The sequence below is a fragment of the Neophocaena asiaeorientalis genome, unplaced genomic scaffold, assembly GCF_003031525.2.
Source record: "Neophocaena asiaeorientalis asiaeorientalis breed wild unplaced genomic scaffold, Neophocaena_asiaeorientalis_V1.1 scaffold65, whole genome shotgun sequence".
Classification (NCBI taxonomy): Eukaryota; Metazoa; Chordata; class Mammalia; order Artiodactyla; family Phocoenidae; genus Neophocaena; species Neophocaena asiaeorientalis.
Genome location: NW_020173215.1, coordinates 450,312 through 465,260, shown reverse-complemented (window position 1 = coordinate 465,260; position 14,949 = coordinate 450,312). Strand labels below are relative to the sequence as shown.

General features: G+C 39.2%; 1 protein-coding gene across 1 annotated transcript in view; it reads left to right on the top strand.

Annotated features, from left to right (window-relative positions):
- The window catches only part of TNIP3 (TNFAIP3 interacting protein 3), a 60,854-nt gene extending 46,838 nt beyond the window's left edge, over window positions 1-14,016 (top strand). Inside the window, 2 exon segments of the mRNA XM_024745153.1 lie at window positions 1,739-1,799; window positions 10,925-14,016. Of these exon segments, the coding sequence (XP_024600921.1) occupies window positions 1,739-1,799; window positions 10,925-10,999 (136 nt within the window). The 3' untranslated portion in view covers window positions 11,000-14,016.
- The last annotated feature ends 933 nt before the right edge of the window (window positions 14,017-14,949 follow it).

The window sequence follows — 14,949 nt, the reverse complement described above, 5'->3', positions numbered from 1 at the left end:
GGGAATCTCCAAACACAGCTATCATTCTGTATTTTTTTCAGAATGTAGAAGGAAATTAATATTGTGGGAAACAAAGAGATAGAAATTTACTAAGGAGTTTAGTTGTCTGCAGGTTAGGGAATTGGGGGAAATACTCTCATGGAAGGTTAACTATAAATCCAAGGACTCATTCAAGTTTGCCTACAAGTAAAAATGACTGTTTTCTTCAAATCTTCGTTTGTGGAAAAAAGGCAGAAGTTCACCTACTATAAAAGCTCATCAAACCTTTTCTATCAATTACAAGAGATAAGGCAGTCCAGATCACTTAAAATTATCACCAGATAAACGTCTGTATTTGAAACAAGATTCCACACCATGTAACGACTACATTTTCAATCAGTATTCACTTAAACAAAATCTCAGTATAAGGAGAGAAATTACAGAAACTCCCAGAGTTCATTTTAAAAGAATATTTTATGTCTCATGCTTATTTCTAAGCCTGAATTAAAGCACATGCGATAGTGTTTGTAAAATGATGGTATATTCACCTTCTTTTGGCAACTGTCCTGGAATATGAAACTGAGGCTCAGGTCACTTATCCTGTGTTATTTGAGACATCTAAAAATAAACGAGGAGATGAAAAACGGAGGTGATCTCATTTCCTCTTCTAGCTTTTTGTGGACCAAAAAGAGCCAGGAGCCTAGGTGTCTGAGTGAGGGTAAAGTGGGGTCAGGCAGTACCAAATGCAGCATTTCTTAGCATCTTAGATAATTAAACTCTTAGGCTACTTTCAGTGGTCTGGCAGCCCTGTAAAATGCCCCCTATTGGCTCGTTGTTAGAGAAAATTCTCCTCAGTTATTTTCAGGTGGTAATTGGATAATAGAACAAAGGGCCTGTCTTCTCTGGGTCTTGGGGAGAAGGTAGAGGAAGCAGGAACAAGCATCTGGAGCAGGAAGACAGACCAACCTCCTTGGCAGGGAAAGCTGAGATTCCTCTGTTCTAAGTGGTTAAATACAAAGATTCTGGCCTTGGAACTGTATTTTGAAATTCAGGTCTATAGTTTATGATTTATTTCAATGCAATTTGTTTAACAGGTTTCCTGATGTTCAATGTCTAGCTGTTCTTAATTGGTGTAAATCTAGGGAAAAAATCCCAAGAGAAAAATCCAAGTCTACCCTCTCTTCTCACTGACTTTCTAGTCTAAACTAAGCAATTTAGAATAGTTTCTGCAGAGGAACAGTACAAAGGGAAAGATTTTCACTCCTTTACCATCCTGAGCCTCTATAAGCCATGTCCTCATGTAATGGCTTAGATTTCTTCCTTGAGCCACCAGAAAACATTAAACTTGTACATTGTTGTCTTGGTCTTCCTGTTGCCTCCTGTGTGAGGGTTTTATAAAGAGTATTCTTGATGATAAATTCTTTTGTTTTATTTACGGGCTATAGTAAGTTTTACAAAAGTCTATACTTCTGCACATATCCAAAACACATCCAGTTTCAAAAAAAAAAAAAAGCCACAATCGCAAAGTAGTAGACATTCTGGCTGAACACAGAGTGGATTTAGGAGGGGGGTAGGGAGATGGTAATAGTGATGAGGGAGATAAGAGGGGTGAGCAAGATTGGCCACAGGTCTGGATAGAAACCCCTTTTTTGTGTTGCCTGCATAACAAAAGCCACATAGGGTAGTTACGTTTTTAACACACCACTATGTTTGGTTTGAAGCCCATGTTGCTATAATAATGTTTTATTGTTCCACACAGCCAGACTGTCAGAGGTATGCTCCCGACCTGTTTCCGCCAGATGTGCAGGACAAGGCGAATGGTAAGACCGCAGCTGTATTGAGCATTCTTTCATGTTTACATTTTGATGGGCTCTTTTGGGGATGTTTACTCGACATACATTCACTCATACTCGGGGAGGACCCACTATAAAGTTGAGTTGCAGACACACCTCTAATGTGATGCACCTGGGGTTAAATTGAACTCCTTCAGAAAAAGAAAATGTTCGAATGCAGAAATGCATGGATCTCAGTTCTGGCGTCAGAGTCAGTATTCCATCCGGGGTTAGAAAGGAGAACTTCCAGCAGAGCTGCATTGTAAGAACCACAACAAAGCTCTGCGATTCTACTGCAAAGGTGGATGCACATCCACCATTCCAGGTTGAGTTTGCTAGACAGACGTTTTAAATGTCCCTGGCAGACAGACTGAGGAAACCAAAGGCTCAGAGCTGTGTTCCCTGATGACTGTCAGGCTCCAAGTTTAGGCCAGAGTTGCCCACAACGCCCACTTCTAAGTATGTTGAGAAGAATGAAAAAGTCACCTACCAAGGACTCACAACTAAGAGTACTCTTTTACGTTATTTTTCTTTCGTTTACCATTCTCTTCTTTCTTTCCAGAATCTGCTGTACTTTCTACTGCTTGTTTCTCTGGTCTCATGAGGCCACCCAGGAGTGGGCTGAATACACTGGGCTAGAATTATAATCCCTCCTCTGTTTTCATCACATATAATCAGAAGTCAGCAATGTCTGCTGCATGTTTAACATTCCATATGACACATACCTGTGACTCTAAGTTGTTAATTTCCAGAGATTGGAATCTATCTACAAAAGCTGAAGAGGAGCCATATTCCAATTTCAGGCCATACTTGGAATGTTATCTCATTTAGTTCAGATCTGAGGTCACAGAATTCTAGTGTTTAGTGCAAGGAATCCATTATGGAGTGGAAGTAGAGAGCCGGGGATACCGTATGTAATTTTCCAGTTGGGAACTTCACAAGTCCAAGGGCTTTTCATGGTAGTCTGCGTAAATGGAGCCTCCTACACTTGTACACCACACAACCTGGACAGCTGTACACAGCAGCACTGAGAGTGGCAAAGGCCATAGCTCACAGTAGCATTATGAAGAAGAAAGATAAAAAATGAGAACTCTATAATAAAATGTCTAGGTATTTATCAGAAAACTGTAGGACTTTCTTTTTTCTTTTCTTTCTACTACTAATATAACCATTGGTTTTAATGAAGTTCTTGGGTTCCAGTCATAAAGGAGAGCTTTTAATAGAAAGGCATACTATTAACCATAATGATTGTTGCATAATGTCTGTGTTTCTGAAATACATTAGCTGAGTTGCCATCCAATTATAGTTTCCCATTTTATATTATATTGGTCTGGAATGAATATTAAAGATATTTTCTCCTGAGTTGGAGTTTAATCACTAGAAAATACAATTATGCTGTAGAGAATTCGATAATATCATAAAGCCATTTATATATCACTATAGTATTTGTCCTGGACCAAAGTAATAGAAACTAATGATTATATAAAATAGGACTGAATTGTGATGATCTTCAAAAACTAAATAACATGCAAAACTATAATTTTATAGTCAGTGTGTGAAACCTACTGATTTTTGTCTACTTGGGAAGAAATATAAGAGCTCTGTGATGTATAAACATGTGTGTGACAGGGTCTACAGATATAAAGTAAGTTTTATTATTATACCATTTTACAGATGAGGAAACTGAGGCTTGGAGAATTTAAGTAGCATGCCTAAATCACAGAGTTAGGAAGATTTAACCCTGGGATTAGATTCCAGGTATATAACACCTCAAAACCTGTGCTTGAATCATATCCTGTAGTGCCCTTGAAAAGCCACCTCTCTTACTGTATTAAAACTCTCTAAAATGGTAGATATAAAAATGACAATGGGGGTCTTAACTTGGATAATTATAGGTCTAGTATCTAACCCTCAATAATCTCTTCTTCCTAAGAACTCATAGCATATATTATCTGTGCTTCTCATTTGACACTTAGAATATCACAGGTAAAAGACACAGTACTATGTAAGAATAAGTGCATAATAAATGTGTTATGAGGTAAATCTTGCTTGGGCAATCCTGGTGGAAACTGAAGGGTTATATTACCATTTGAAACCTGTCCTCCGTACCAGCACTGCTCTGCAGCTGACAGTGGCTTGTCTACAGGGAAGAGGGCTGATCATGACTAGGGGACTATTATAGAAAGAAACCTCCTTACTTTAAAATCTACCTGCTTGGAATTCCTGTTGCCCCTTTTCTAGCTTCCAAAGCTGATGCTGTTTCAAAGCTCAAGCCAGGTCATGACACTTGGCAGAAGCTCTGAAATCACCCTTGTCACAAACATCCCACGTGCCATTATTTAATTTCGGTAGTGAATCTTGTTATTTTTTGTTTTATTTAATTGGAAAGCTCCTTTTGCTTTGTCGATCCAACACAATTGCTCAGAGTTCTTAAAAATAATTGTGTAGTATTGATTGTTAAAAAAAATATGGATTTAAAGAGCTTTTATTATAAAGATATTTTTATTGTCTCATCATATGACCAATGCATTTATTCTCCACTATTCAAGAACATACTGCTAGTCAATATAGCCTGTGTTTTGGACTAGAAATACCAAAATGCAAGCGATGGAAAGAAAAATGAGTGGAAAAATTAGACTCTGTTTCTGATAATCTATAAACAAGCTATTTCTGAAAACTGCTATACGTTTTATTCATATAATACTTAAAATATTTTATTTATATTTAAATAAAAAGGATCCTTTTTAAAATGTGGATGTTTAAATTAATATTAATTAGTACATATGCTTCCTAGATTGTCCTAGTTCTCGGTTTTTATTAATTTCCTATTACTCCTGACAAATTTATCTTTCTGACCCCAATATATGTAGGATATTTTTATCTTAGTATCTTCCTTTATAATTATTCCTCTTATTATAATTTAACCTGAAATAGTGGCTCCAATGTCTACACATAGAGCGGTAGCCTTGTGATTTTTAAAAGGGACAGTGGGTACAAAGTGGGTGACTAAACGTCTATGCTACCGCTAGAGCCTCCTCTGACATTCCCAGGGTCTGCGACAAGAACACAAGGAAAGCTGCATACTTTATTTGTAACTATTTAAACATTATGGATCAGGCTTAGAAGCTATTAAAGTATAGTCTATCCTCCTATTGATAAATATAACTGGAAGGCCAGCGTCAAATTTAGAACACTCAGATTCCAACCAGTTCTGTGCCAGAAAGCAGTGGCACGGGAAGACCTGAGCCATGGCCCACCCCCTTCCCTCCCACCTACCCACTGGGAGGGGTCTTGAGTGTGAATTTGAGGACAGCCAGAAGGCACATCCCAACTTCATATACCCCTCACTACCCTACAAACAGCACCCCTTGGCTTTGGGCCTGGGGAAGAAGACCACACGGGGCCTGGAAGCAGACCCGGGGTCACCTGGCAAAGAATCTGGGGGTCTGCTTGTGGGTGCCAGGAGCTTGTTCTAAAGGAAGGTAGGCCCACATGATGAGAGGGAGTCTGGCTGGAGCAGGGCCAGAGCAGGGTCCTCTGAAGAGTGGGGACCCAGTGAAGGGCTCCCTGGCCGAGGATTAAGGTCAGTTGGTACTGAGTACAACATGGGACAGTCTTCAGGTCAACTGATTTCCAGCCTTGCTCTCAGCCACTGTCTGTGGCTATTTTAGAGTGCTTTGGGGACACACTGAAAATCAAATCTTCTTTCAGAACCTCAAGATTTAAATAAAGGTTTTCAAGGCTTTGAGACTTTCCTAGCTTTCTTTCTGCGTAGCATTAAATAATGGCATTTTTCTACATGATGTAGAAAATGCAACATCCACATGATGTCCCCAGATGTCAACGGGTTACAGTTTCTGTTCAAACATGTGATTTTACAAAGAACTTTTCATCTCATTTTATCTGTGGTCAGAATGGGGTGCAAAATGACTTCCGTGTTTCCCGAACAATTACGGCACAGCAGAGTTAGTATAACCTGGAAAGCACGTTGTTTGTTTCCTCCTTTTTGAAATGTCAAAAGGCTATGTTTTCTGACCCTATTGTATGCCGATCACTTCTGTACCTTCCAAAATTTTCATATGGTATAGAGCTGAACTTTGTCTAATGAGCTGGAGCTCAATTCTTACATATTTGGAATGGCATGAAATGTAGGTGTGCAAGATTGTGTTGTGAGCAAACATCATTATTTCTTTACAATATAGAAGATCAAAGCCCAACCATTATAACTGGCCTTTACCGATGTCTAATAATAAAGAATTAATTGAATACTGCCTGAATTCGTTTCCTAGGGCTACCATAACAAAGTACCACAAACTAGGTAGGTGGCTTAAAACAGCAAAAATTTACGCTCTCACAGCTCTGGAGGCTGGAAGTCTGAAATCAAGGTGTTGGTACGGTCGTGCTGCCTTCAGAGCCTGTAGCGGAGGGTCCTTCCTTGCCTCTTTCAGCCTCAAGTAGTCCCAGATGTTCCTTGGCTGCGGCAGCATAAGGCCGATCTCTGCCTCTCTCTTCACGTGGCTATCTTCCCTCTGTGTCTGTGTCTAAATTTTCCTCTTCTTATAAGGACACCAGTCATATTGGATTAGGCTAATCCAGTGTAACCTCATATTAACCTGATTATGTCTGCAAAGCCCCTATTCCCAAATAAGGACACGTTCACAGGTACCAGGGGCAAGGACTTAAACATATCTTTTGGGGGGACACGGTTCACCCAATAACACTAACCGTATGCCAGAAACTATTTTAGGGGCCTTATATTTATTATCTGGTCAAAACTTTACAGCAACCATGTGAAACGAGGACTGCCGTTGTCCCTGTTTTGTAAATGTGAAAACTGAGAAGCAGAGAGATCATGTAACTTGTCCAACCCCACATGGTTGGACATGGCTGGTTATTGGCTGGGACACAGACAAGCTCACACAGTCTAGCTCCAAAGCCCACATTGTAACCACTAAGCAATGTGGACCACCCCATGCTCTGCATTAAGTAAAATGTAATAGTGTCATACTTTGCATTTATTCTATTTAAATAAATTCTAATGGTCCTGTCTGTCCTGAAAACCAGAATCTTTACGTCTCAGGGTGTGTCTTTTTTTTTTTTTTTTTTTTTTTTGCGGTACGCGGGCCTCTCACCGCTGTGGCCTCTCCCGTTGCGGAGCACAGGCTCCGGACGCACAGGCTCAGCGGCCATGGCTCACGGGCCCAGCCGCTCAGCGGCATGCGGGATCCTCCCGGACCGGGACACGTGTCCCCTGCATCGGCAGGCGGATTCCCAACCGCTGTGCCACCAGGGAAGCCCCCAGGGTGTGTCTTTTTATAACTGTCTTTATTTAAACATTACAGGTGATTTTACATTGGTAAATGGCTTGGATTAGTTGGATTTTTTCCAGTTCCTCATAGTATGAAGAGATAAAGGGACCAGTGTAAATAGTAAAAAGTACTTAAGAAATGTAAGAAACAGAAGAAACTTGAAGACCATACTTTGTATAATTTTCAATACAGATGGATAAAATATTACAATATTTTTCTTTTATCAAATACATTACTGTCTTAATAAAGGAAATTAATTGAAACTTAGAGGCAGATAATTTTATGCCTGTTTCTAGATTGTTTGAAAAGAATTACAGGAGAAATGCCACCTCACCTTTAATGCTCTAAAGGTCAGCTTATCAGTAAACTAAATGATTTTGCTAAAAGAATAATAAAGTGCAAAAGTATATTTACATGTACAGGAACATATGAAAATACAGATGGTAAATATATTCCTAGTCAAACACTGATTTTATAAGCAAAGACTAAACATTCTATTTAGCATTTTGTATGAATAGATACAGAAGATAGATAGATCGATCCTAGATGAGAAAAATGCACACAATAAGTCTATAGACTAGTCACAATTCCACCAGGTAAATGAAATTGTAGTAATTCTATTAAATGGAAGATAAAAATCCATAGGGAAGGAAAGTAAGGTATATATTTTATTTTTCTGCATCCCAACTGGGAAGAAAGTCTACTTACCTAGGTTTCCTTACTGTTCATGCCTAAGCGTTCACATTCTAAGAGGTTAGTGGGCATGTAGAGAGCAGAGTCCCCTCAATCCTTTCAAAACCCCTCTGCGGCGCTGATACCCCCTCTACTCTTAACCACCAACTGTACTTTAGATTCAGCTAATACTTGATGTAGAGTTGAGACATGGCTTCTGTCACCAAGATCTCTGGGGTCTATTCAGATCACTTTGGCCTCAGGCTACTTAACCTGTGCTCCTGTGAACATGGAAACCTACAGTGTAACCAACACCATTAATAGATAATTACCTACCCAATTAGTGGGTAGAGTCCTTCACCAAGTGATAAGGCAAAGCCAATTCTTCCTAGCAGGTGAGGACCCACATTCCCTTGTGGTGTTTCCCTTGTCCTGCCCCCATAACTGCAGAGCCAAGTCTCACGACAGAAGTCTCTAACCAACTTCACTATATAAGGACACTCTGCCTTCCATTCTAGGAACTCAAGACCTGTATTTGCCTTTGTTCAGATTTCCATTCTGCCATGGATTATCTCATGGGCCATAGCTGCTCTCCATCTAAAACTTGTGGGTAGTAGCCCTTGCCTCTATACCTATTTCGCAAGAGTGCTGTAAAAACTACACAGGAACTAATTTTTCTTAATGTTTTAAGATACCTAGAGGTAGGCATCATTAATTAATGGATTAATTCTAAACTTCAGGATTGGTTAGACCAGTAGATCATGCTTCTGGATCCAAATTTATGTTCTCACCATATTAGATATCTCTTCTTTTTGGAAATGCGAAAACTTTTTGATCAAATTAAGGAATGCTTCCAGACTTTAAAAAATTATTACAAAGTTACATTCCCATCTAAACACATTTTTACCTGTATTTTTATATTTTCTCAGTTTAGTGCATAATCATGTCTAGTCTGTCTTTAAAATACACCAAAAGTTCAGGTACATATTGTAAATGAATTCTTTGCCATAAATTGTAATTCGGTGCCATAAATTGCATGTAATTTCAAAAACGTACACCACAAATATCTTAAGGACGTTATGGGCTGAGTTCCTGTAGAAACTGTAGCTAACATTTCTGAGAAAGTAAGATACTTATTACGTTTAATATAACTTTCCAAAAAGGCATTAAATATTTTTTTCTTTTTTTATTGAGGTATAGTTGATTTACAATATTATGTAAGTTTCAGGTGTACAACATAGTGATTCACAATTTTTGAAGGTTATACTCTCCTCATAGCTCATTATAACATATTCATCCATTCATTATAAAATATTGGCTGTATTTCCTGTGCTGTACAATAAAGCCTTGTAGCTTATTTATTTTATGCATGGTACTTTGTACCTCTTAATCCCCTGCCCCTTTCTTGTCCCTCTCCATTCCCTCTCCCCACTGGTAACCACTGGTTTGTTCTCTATATCTGTGAGTCTGTTTCTGTTTTATTATATTCCCTAGTTTGTTGTATTTTTTAGATTCTACATAGAAGTGATATCATACAGTATTTATCTTTCTCTGTCTGACTTATCTCACATAATACCCTCCAAGTCCATCTATGTTGTTGCAAGTGGCAAAATTTCATTCTCTTTTATGGCTGAGTAATATTCCGTTATATATGTATTATGTATTATATATATTATATATATCCATTATACATGTAATGGATATATATAATGCATATAGTATATCTTTTTATACATATATATATATATATATATATATATATATCTCCCACATCTTCCTTATCCATTCATCTGTTGATGAATGCTGAGGTTGCTTCCATATCTTGGCTATTGTAAACAATGCTGCTATGAACATTGGAGTACATATATCTTTTTGAATTAGTGCTTTTGTTTTCTTCAGATACATACCCAGGAGTGGAATTGCTGGATCATACAGTAGTTCTATTTTTAGTTTTTTTGACGAAACTCCATACTGTTTTCCACAGTGGCAACACCAATTTACACTCCCACCAACAGTGTCCAAGGGTTACCATTTCTCCACATCCTTGCCAATATTTGTTATTTGTGGTCCTTTTGTTGATAGCCATTCTGGCAGGTGTGAGCTAATATCTCATTGTGGTTTTGATTTTCATTTCTTTGATGATCAGTGATGTTGAGCATCTTTTCATGTGCCTATTGGTCAAATGACTGTCTTCTTTGGAAAAATGTCTGTTCAGGTCTTATGCCCATTTTTAATTGGGTTGTTTGTTTGTTTGTTTTGATATTGAGTTGTATAAGCTATTTATATATGTTAGATATTAACCCCTTATTGGTCACATCATTTGCAAGTATTTACTCCCATTCAGTAGCTTTTCTTTTCATTTTGTTTCCAGTAGATACCTTTTTATATAATGGCCGCAGTTCTCAGAAGAATATTTTTTCAACCTGAAAAAGTAACCTTTTATCTTCCTGTTACTAAAATGTTAGTTTAGCATATCTTTGAAATACCAAATGCAGGGCAGCAAGTATAAAACATTTAACATATACTAAGACGTTATCATGAATCAGGGAAACACCTTATTTCTTGGCATTTATGCGATTTTTTTTTCTGTTGCCATGAGTAGACTTCTTTGATTTTGTTTTCCCTATGGCACTTATTTGTGGCATTTTATTACTAAAATATTCCAAATTTTTCTTATTGGTTTTCATGATACACTCTCACATCATAAGAAGTGTGATCTTTTCTATGGCTTCGGCAAGAACACACCCAGTATCGTATTTTTAAAGTACTTTATTTGGCAGTTATCTCTCTGTGGGATGAGTACTGAACCAAATAGTAACACATATGACTCACTTTCATAAGCAAACGCCAGAGCCACCGAAATGCCAGCAAGGATGAGAAGTAGTGTATCCTTGTCAGGCACGACCAGGACGAGGCCACAAGTGATTTCACGAAACGGTAAGCATATGTCAGTCCTGAAAAGAATAACCTTCCATTTGCTGCCTCTTGATTTCTCAGTGTAAACTTGTGGGTGCTCATGAATAAAATACTTCTTTTCTCACCAGCCTCGAAGTTTCTGTTAGCCCTAAGCCAGAAGAAGAGAAATGAATTTTTAATTTTCAATCTGAAACATTTTCCTGCTGTTTTTCATAGGTTTCTCCTCAGAAAAGAAAGCCAATGCGTAGAAGCTGTTGGAGGAGCACACAGGCCGAGGGAGAGCTCGGCTGAGGGCCCTTGTTCCTCTTTTTACTGTGGCTTGTGTCTGCCACACCTGCACATCACCTCCTCCACTACTCATACCTGGTAATGTTTCCCTTTGGCACGGATGGAGGACAAGGCTGTGACAGCTGAGATCCTGATCAAGTCCTAGGGGCCAAAATTATACAACCTATCACAACTTCCAGCTTCCTCGAAATGAGAAAATCCTAATGTGATGGTGATGGCTTTGCTGCATACATGTATACTTAGAGAAGTAGTTCAGAGACACATCGATCTGCAGTTAAATCTGTGTTTCTCTTCCTGTGCATTTGCGTAATTATTAACAAAAAACGTAACTCTGTCTCCTCAAACCAATTAAAACGGAAAACGAATGTATCCAAATTTTATTGCAATTAAATTATACAGTGACGTGACAGATGTCTAAAGATTAAGCAGGTTTAAAAGTATTCATCCATTTAATAAGGATTCTACTAGGACCAACTGGAGATCATCTTTGCGAGGAGGTATAAAGCAGGAGTGTGAGATTCACGGATATCTGTACTTCTAGAAGTAACCAAAGAAAACCAGGAGCGTCCACTGACGCTGCAGTCCAATAAACAATCCAGAGATAAGAGCTGAGACTATCTAGCTACAACTTCCAAAAGTTATTCTGCTTAATTCCAGCTCAATCGTTTCTGTTTTTTCAATTTCTGGAAATACTTGAAGCTTTGTGTAATAGGAAGATGAAAGAGCCTTTAACTGCCTAAGCAGTTAAATACTTTCAACCTCAGTCTTTGGCTATTTAATTCTTGATAATTCTTGAGAAAGAAATATCCTTCTCTTACGTTAATTCGCTAAAGCTTTGTTTTTTCTACAACTGATTAAAGAGACAAATCATTCTTGGCCAATACTTCAGTATAAGTGAATCAGAAAAACAATAGTTGCATCATAACAGTTAGGTGTATTTTTTAAATTTCCATTTCCTTGAATTAGTGAAAAAGTCATTGTAATCCAGCTTCTGGCAGCGGATTAAGTTTGCCAACTGAGGTGTGCTCACCAGAATAAAAATTGAACGTATATATAAGAAGTACCCCTTGGTAGCCTTGTTGTAGGTCAATTCAACAGCAGTAAAACATGATTTAATCACACCACTACTATTACTGAAGTCATCCTACTACTAATTAGCAAACGGCCAAACATTGTCAAGATTGTACAAATGCTAATGTATTGGGAGAAAATCCAGCTTAGGCGAGACCTAATTTCATTTCAACTCCCAGTGGGTGACTGCAAAGGTGCAAAGAGGACCCCTTGCTCAGAGTGCTACTGTAGTTCCAAGAAGACAGGTTTCCACATCCCCGGCCTGCGAGTCAGCCAGTCCCTCTTGTGACCCTCTCCCAGAATCATTTGGGGACGTCTCTGTCTCAGCTCATTCTAAAGGTCATACCCCTGTGCTGTAGCGCTTGCTTCATTATCACACACAGTTTGTAGAAACTGTGTGAGGAACAGCTCTATCCCTTTGAAAAGATAGGAAGTCACACCACACGGTGGTCTCTATTACTTTGGAAATGTAAGACCAGGCATATTTTAAGTTTTCAAAGGTCATGGAGAAATTCAGTCTTTGACTTGAAGGTATCACATGAAGAGAAAGATGTATTCACTTTGTCATGGTTGTGATGTGATGTCAGAAGAAAACCTTCCTTGGAGTCTAGTTAGGTCTGGGAGTGAGGCCAGCCTGTAACGCTCACTAGCATAGATTTTTTTTTAACCCCATTTTCCTTATCAACAAAAATAATATTTCAGACTAAATTTCTAATATTATTAAGCATGGACTAACTTCAGATGATTTTCCTTAGTTTATTTATTGAGCTCTATCACCCAGCAAGAGAGGTATAATTATCCCGTTGTTACAGGTGATTAATCCATGTCCCATGGCAAGATAATGGCAGAGCCAGGATTCAAAACTTCCTCAGGGCTGGCCGCCCAGTTCTATGGATGCTATAATTCTGCTTCCTAAATTATTCCAGCAAGTTCCACTTGTTTTGTGGTTCTTTGGGTCTTCATCAATTTGAAGTTATAAGAGCATACTTCTAGGAGAAAGTATTTCGATAAAAAATACTATATATTTTATAGAATTTATGTTACCCCCTGGGTTAAGGGAAGTATCTCATTTAAGCTCCTACATAGAAAAAGGAAAATGTACATTTAACGTTAAAGTGCATTAAAGGTAGAAGTGTGGGCCTGATTGGTTGCTTTCATGTATTGCTACTCTTTCATGTAGCTCAGACACTGCTAGAATTGAATCTAAAAGACATGTATCTCCCAATTCAATGATTCAGTTTAACAATTATTCTTTAAACACTCACTTATTTTCAAAAATGTCCAGGCAGCTCAAAGCATCTCACACTGATTCTTTGTCTAGGCACTAATTTTGGTTGAGTCCATATTTGGAGGGGAGGACAGAGTCATTTAGCAGCCATTATTCTCCCCAGCTGGAGGGTCCCTTTGCCCCATTTCATTTCTGTCACTTTCTTCTAATCATCCTGGGCACCTGCAGGATGTTAAATCCTAGGCAGATATAAAATCAGTTGCACTGCTGTTGCAGCCAGACTGTGATACTTTTGCCGGCTTAGAATTGCTTAAGCTCCAGGTACAAGCGCAAAAGAAAAGAAAATGTTTGCTCTAATCCTTACTTTTCAATAATTTTAGAAATAGTTTCTCTTGCCTAGTTTCCATCTTATATAACTACCTCTTCACTTTCATCAGTCTTTGCTCCAAGGGAAAAAGGTGTTAGGGGGAAACAGTTATACCTCCAGCCTTTGTGATTCCATAGAAAAGGAAAGTTTTACCAGCACACACATGCTATACACACACACACACACACACACACACACCAGGCACCTCCAGACACACACACACACCACACACACACGCCCCACCTCTGCCTCCCCAGCCTTCCAGGCAGCACTGTGGGACTCTAGTTTCTCCATCTGTGGCTGGGTAGATATATTCAAATTGAAAATTTTGCCTAATAAAATTATATCTTTCCATTTTGCCTCAAATGCTGGTGTGTGTGTAATATATTGCCAAGAATATTGACAAACTCTATCTTAAGCCTCCTACAGGAAGTGATAATGTTGAGATCTAGCACCAATTAACTTGCCAATAATTGCTGAGTAATAGGAGGGGAATTTAACTTTTGTGGAAATGCGTGAGTTTCACCACTTTGTGTCCTGCGCTCAGAAGGTAAGATAATTTCTCTCTGCTCTTCTTCCACTTTATTCCACTCCAGCAGCAGAAGGGGGAGCACAATATATGAGGCTCACGAAGTACTGCTTTGGTAAACTAAACCCAACCCCAGGGCTTCCCAACGCTCTTAACCTATTCCTGAGAATTAGTTTGTTGGGAGAATCATCATATGAGCTGATTTCCCTGAGTCTGCCCTTGACTGGGGGGAGCATTTGCACATCTGCGGGGGAACCTCACAGCTCTCTTCTCCCTCTCCCCCTCTGCGGCCGTCAGATGACGACCCACATCAGCCAACACAGACACAGAGGCGTCTGGCAAGCACGAGGCCCCCTCCACTTGGAGACGCCTCTGCAGGCCGAGAGGCTGGCTTTGTGCTGGGGAAGCTGCTCAGTGTGTCGTTTCACGTGCATTTGCCACACTCGGGCCATTTCCAATCGCCCTGGGAAGGGGGGCTGAGGGAACACATGTGCGAGATCGCAGGGTCCGGCCTAGGCTGAGATGATACTTTGCATTTCTCACGAGGGGTTACAGCATTGAGCAGGATTTAGCATGTAAAGAATGAGACTTAAGCCTTCTCTCCTCCTTTGATTCTGTTTAACTTCCATAGGTTCTTTCTCTCTGTTCCTGGGTGGAGACCCTAATGTCTTCCTGCTTCCTGACCACTCCTGAATGCCAACCAAAAACATGTCTTTCCCTTCAGTTTCCTTTTTTCAGACTTTTCTCATGTTCCTTTT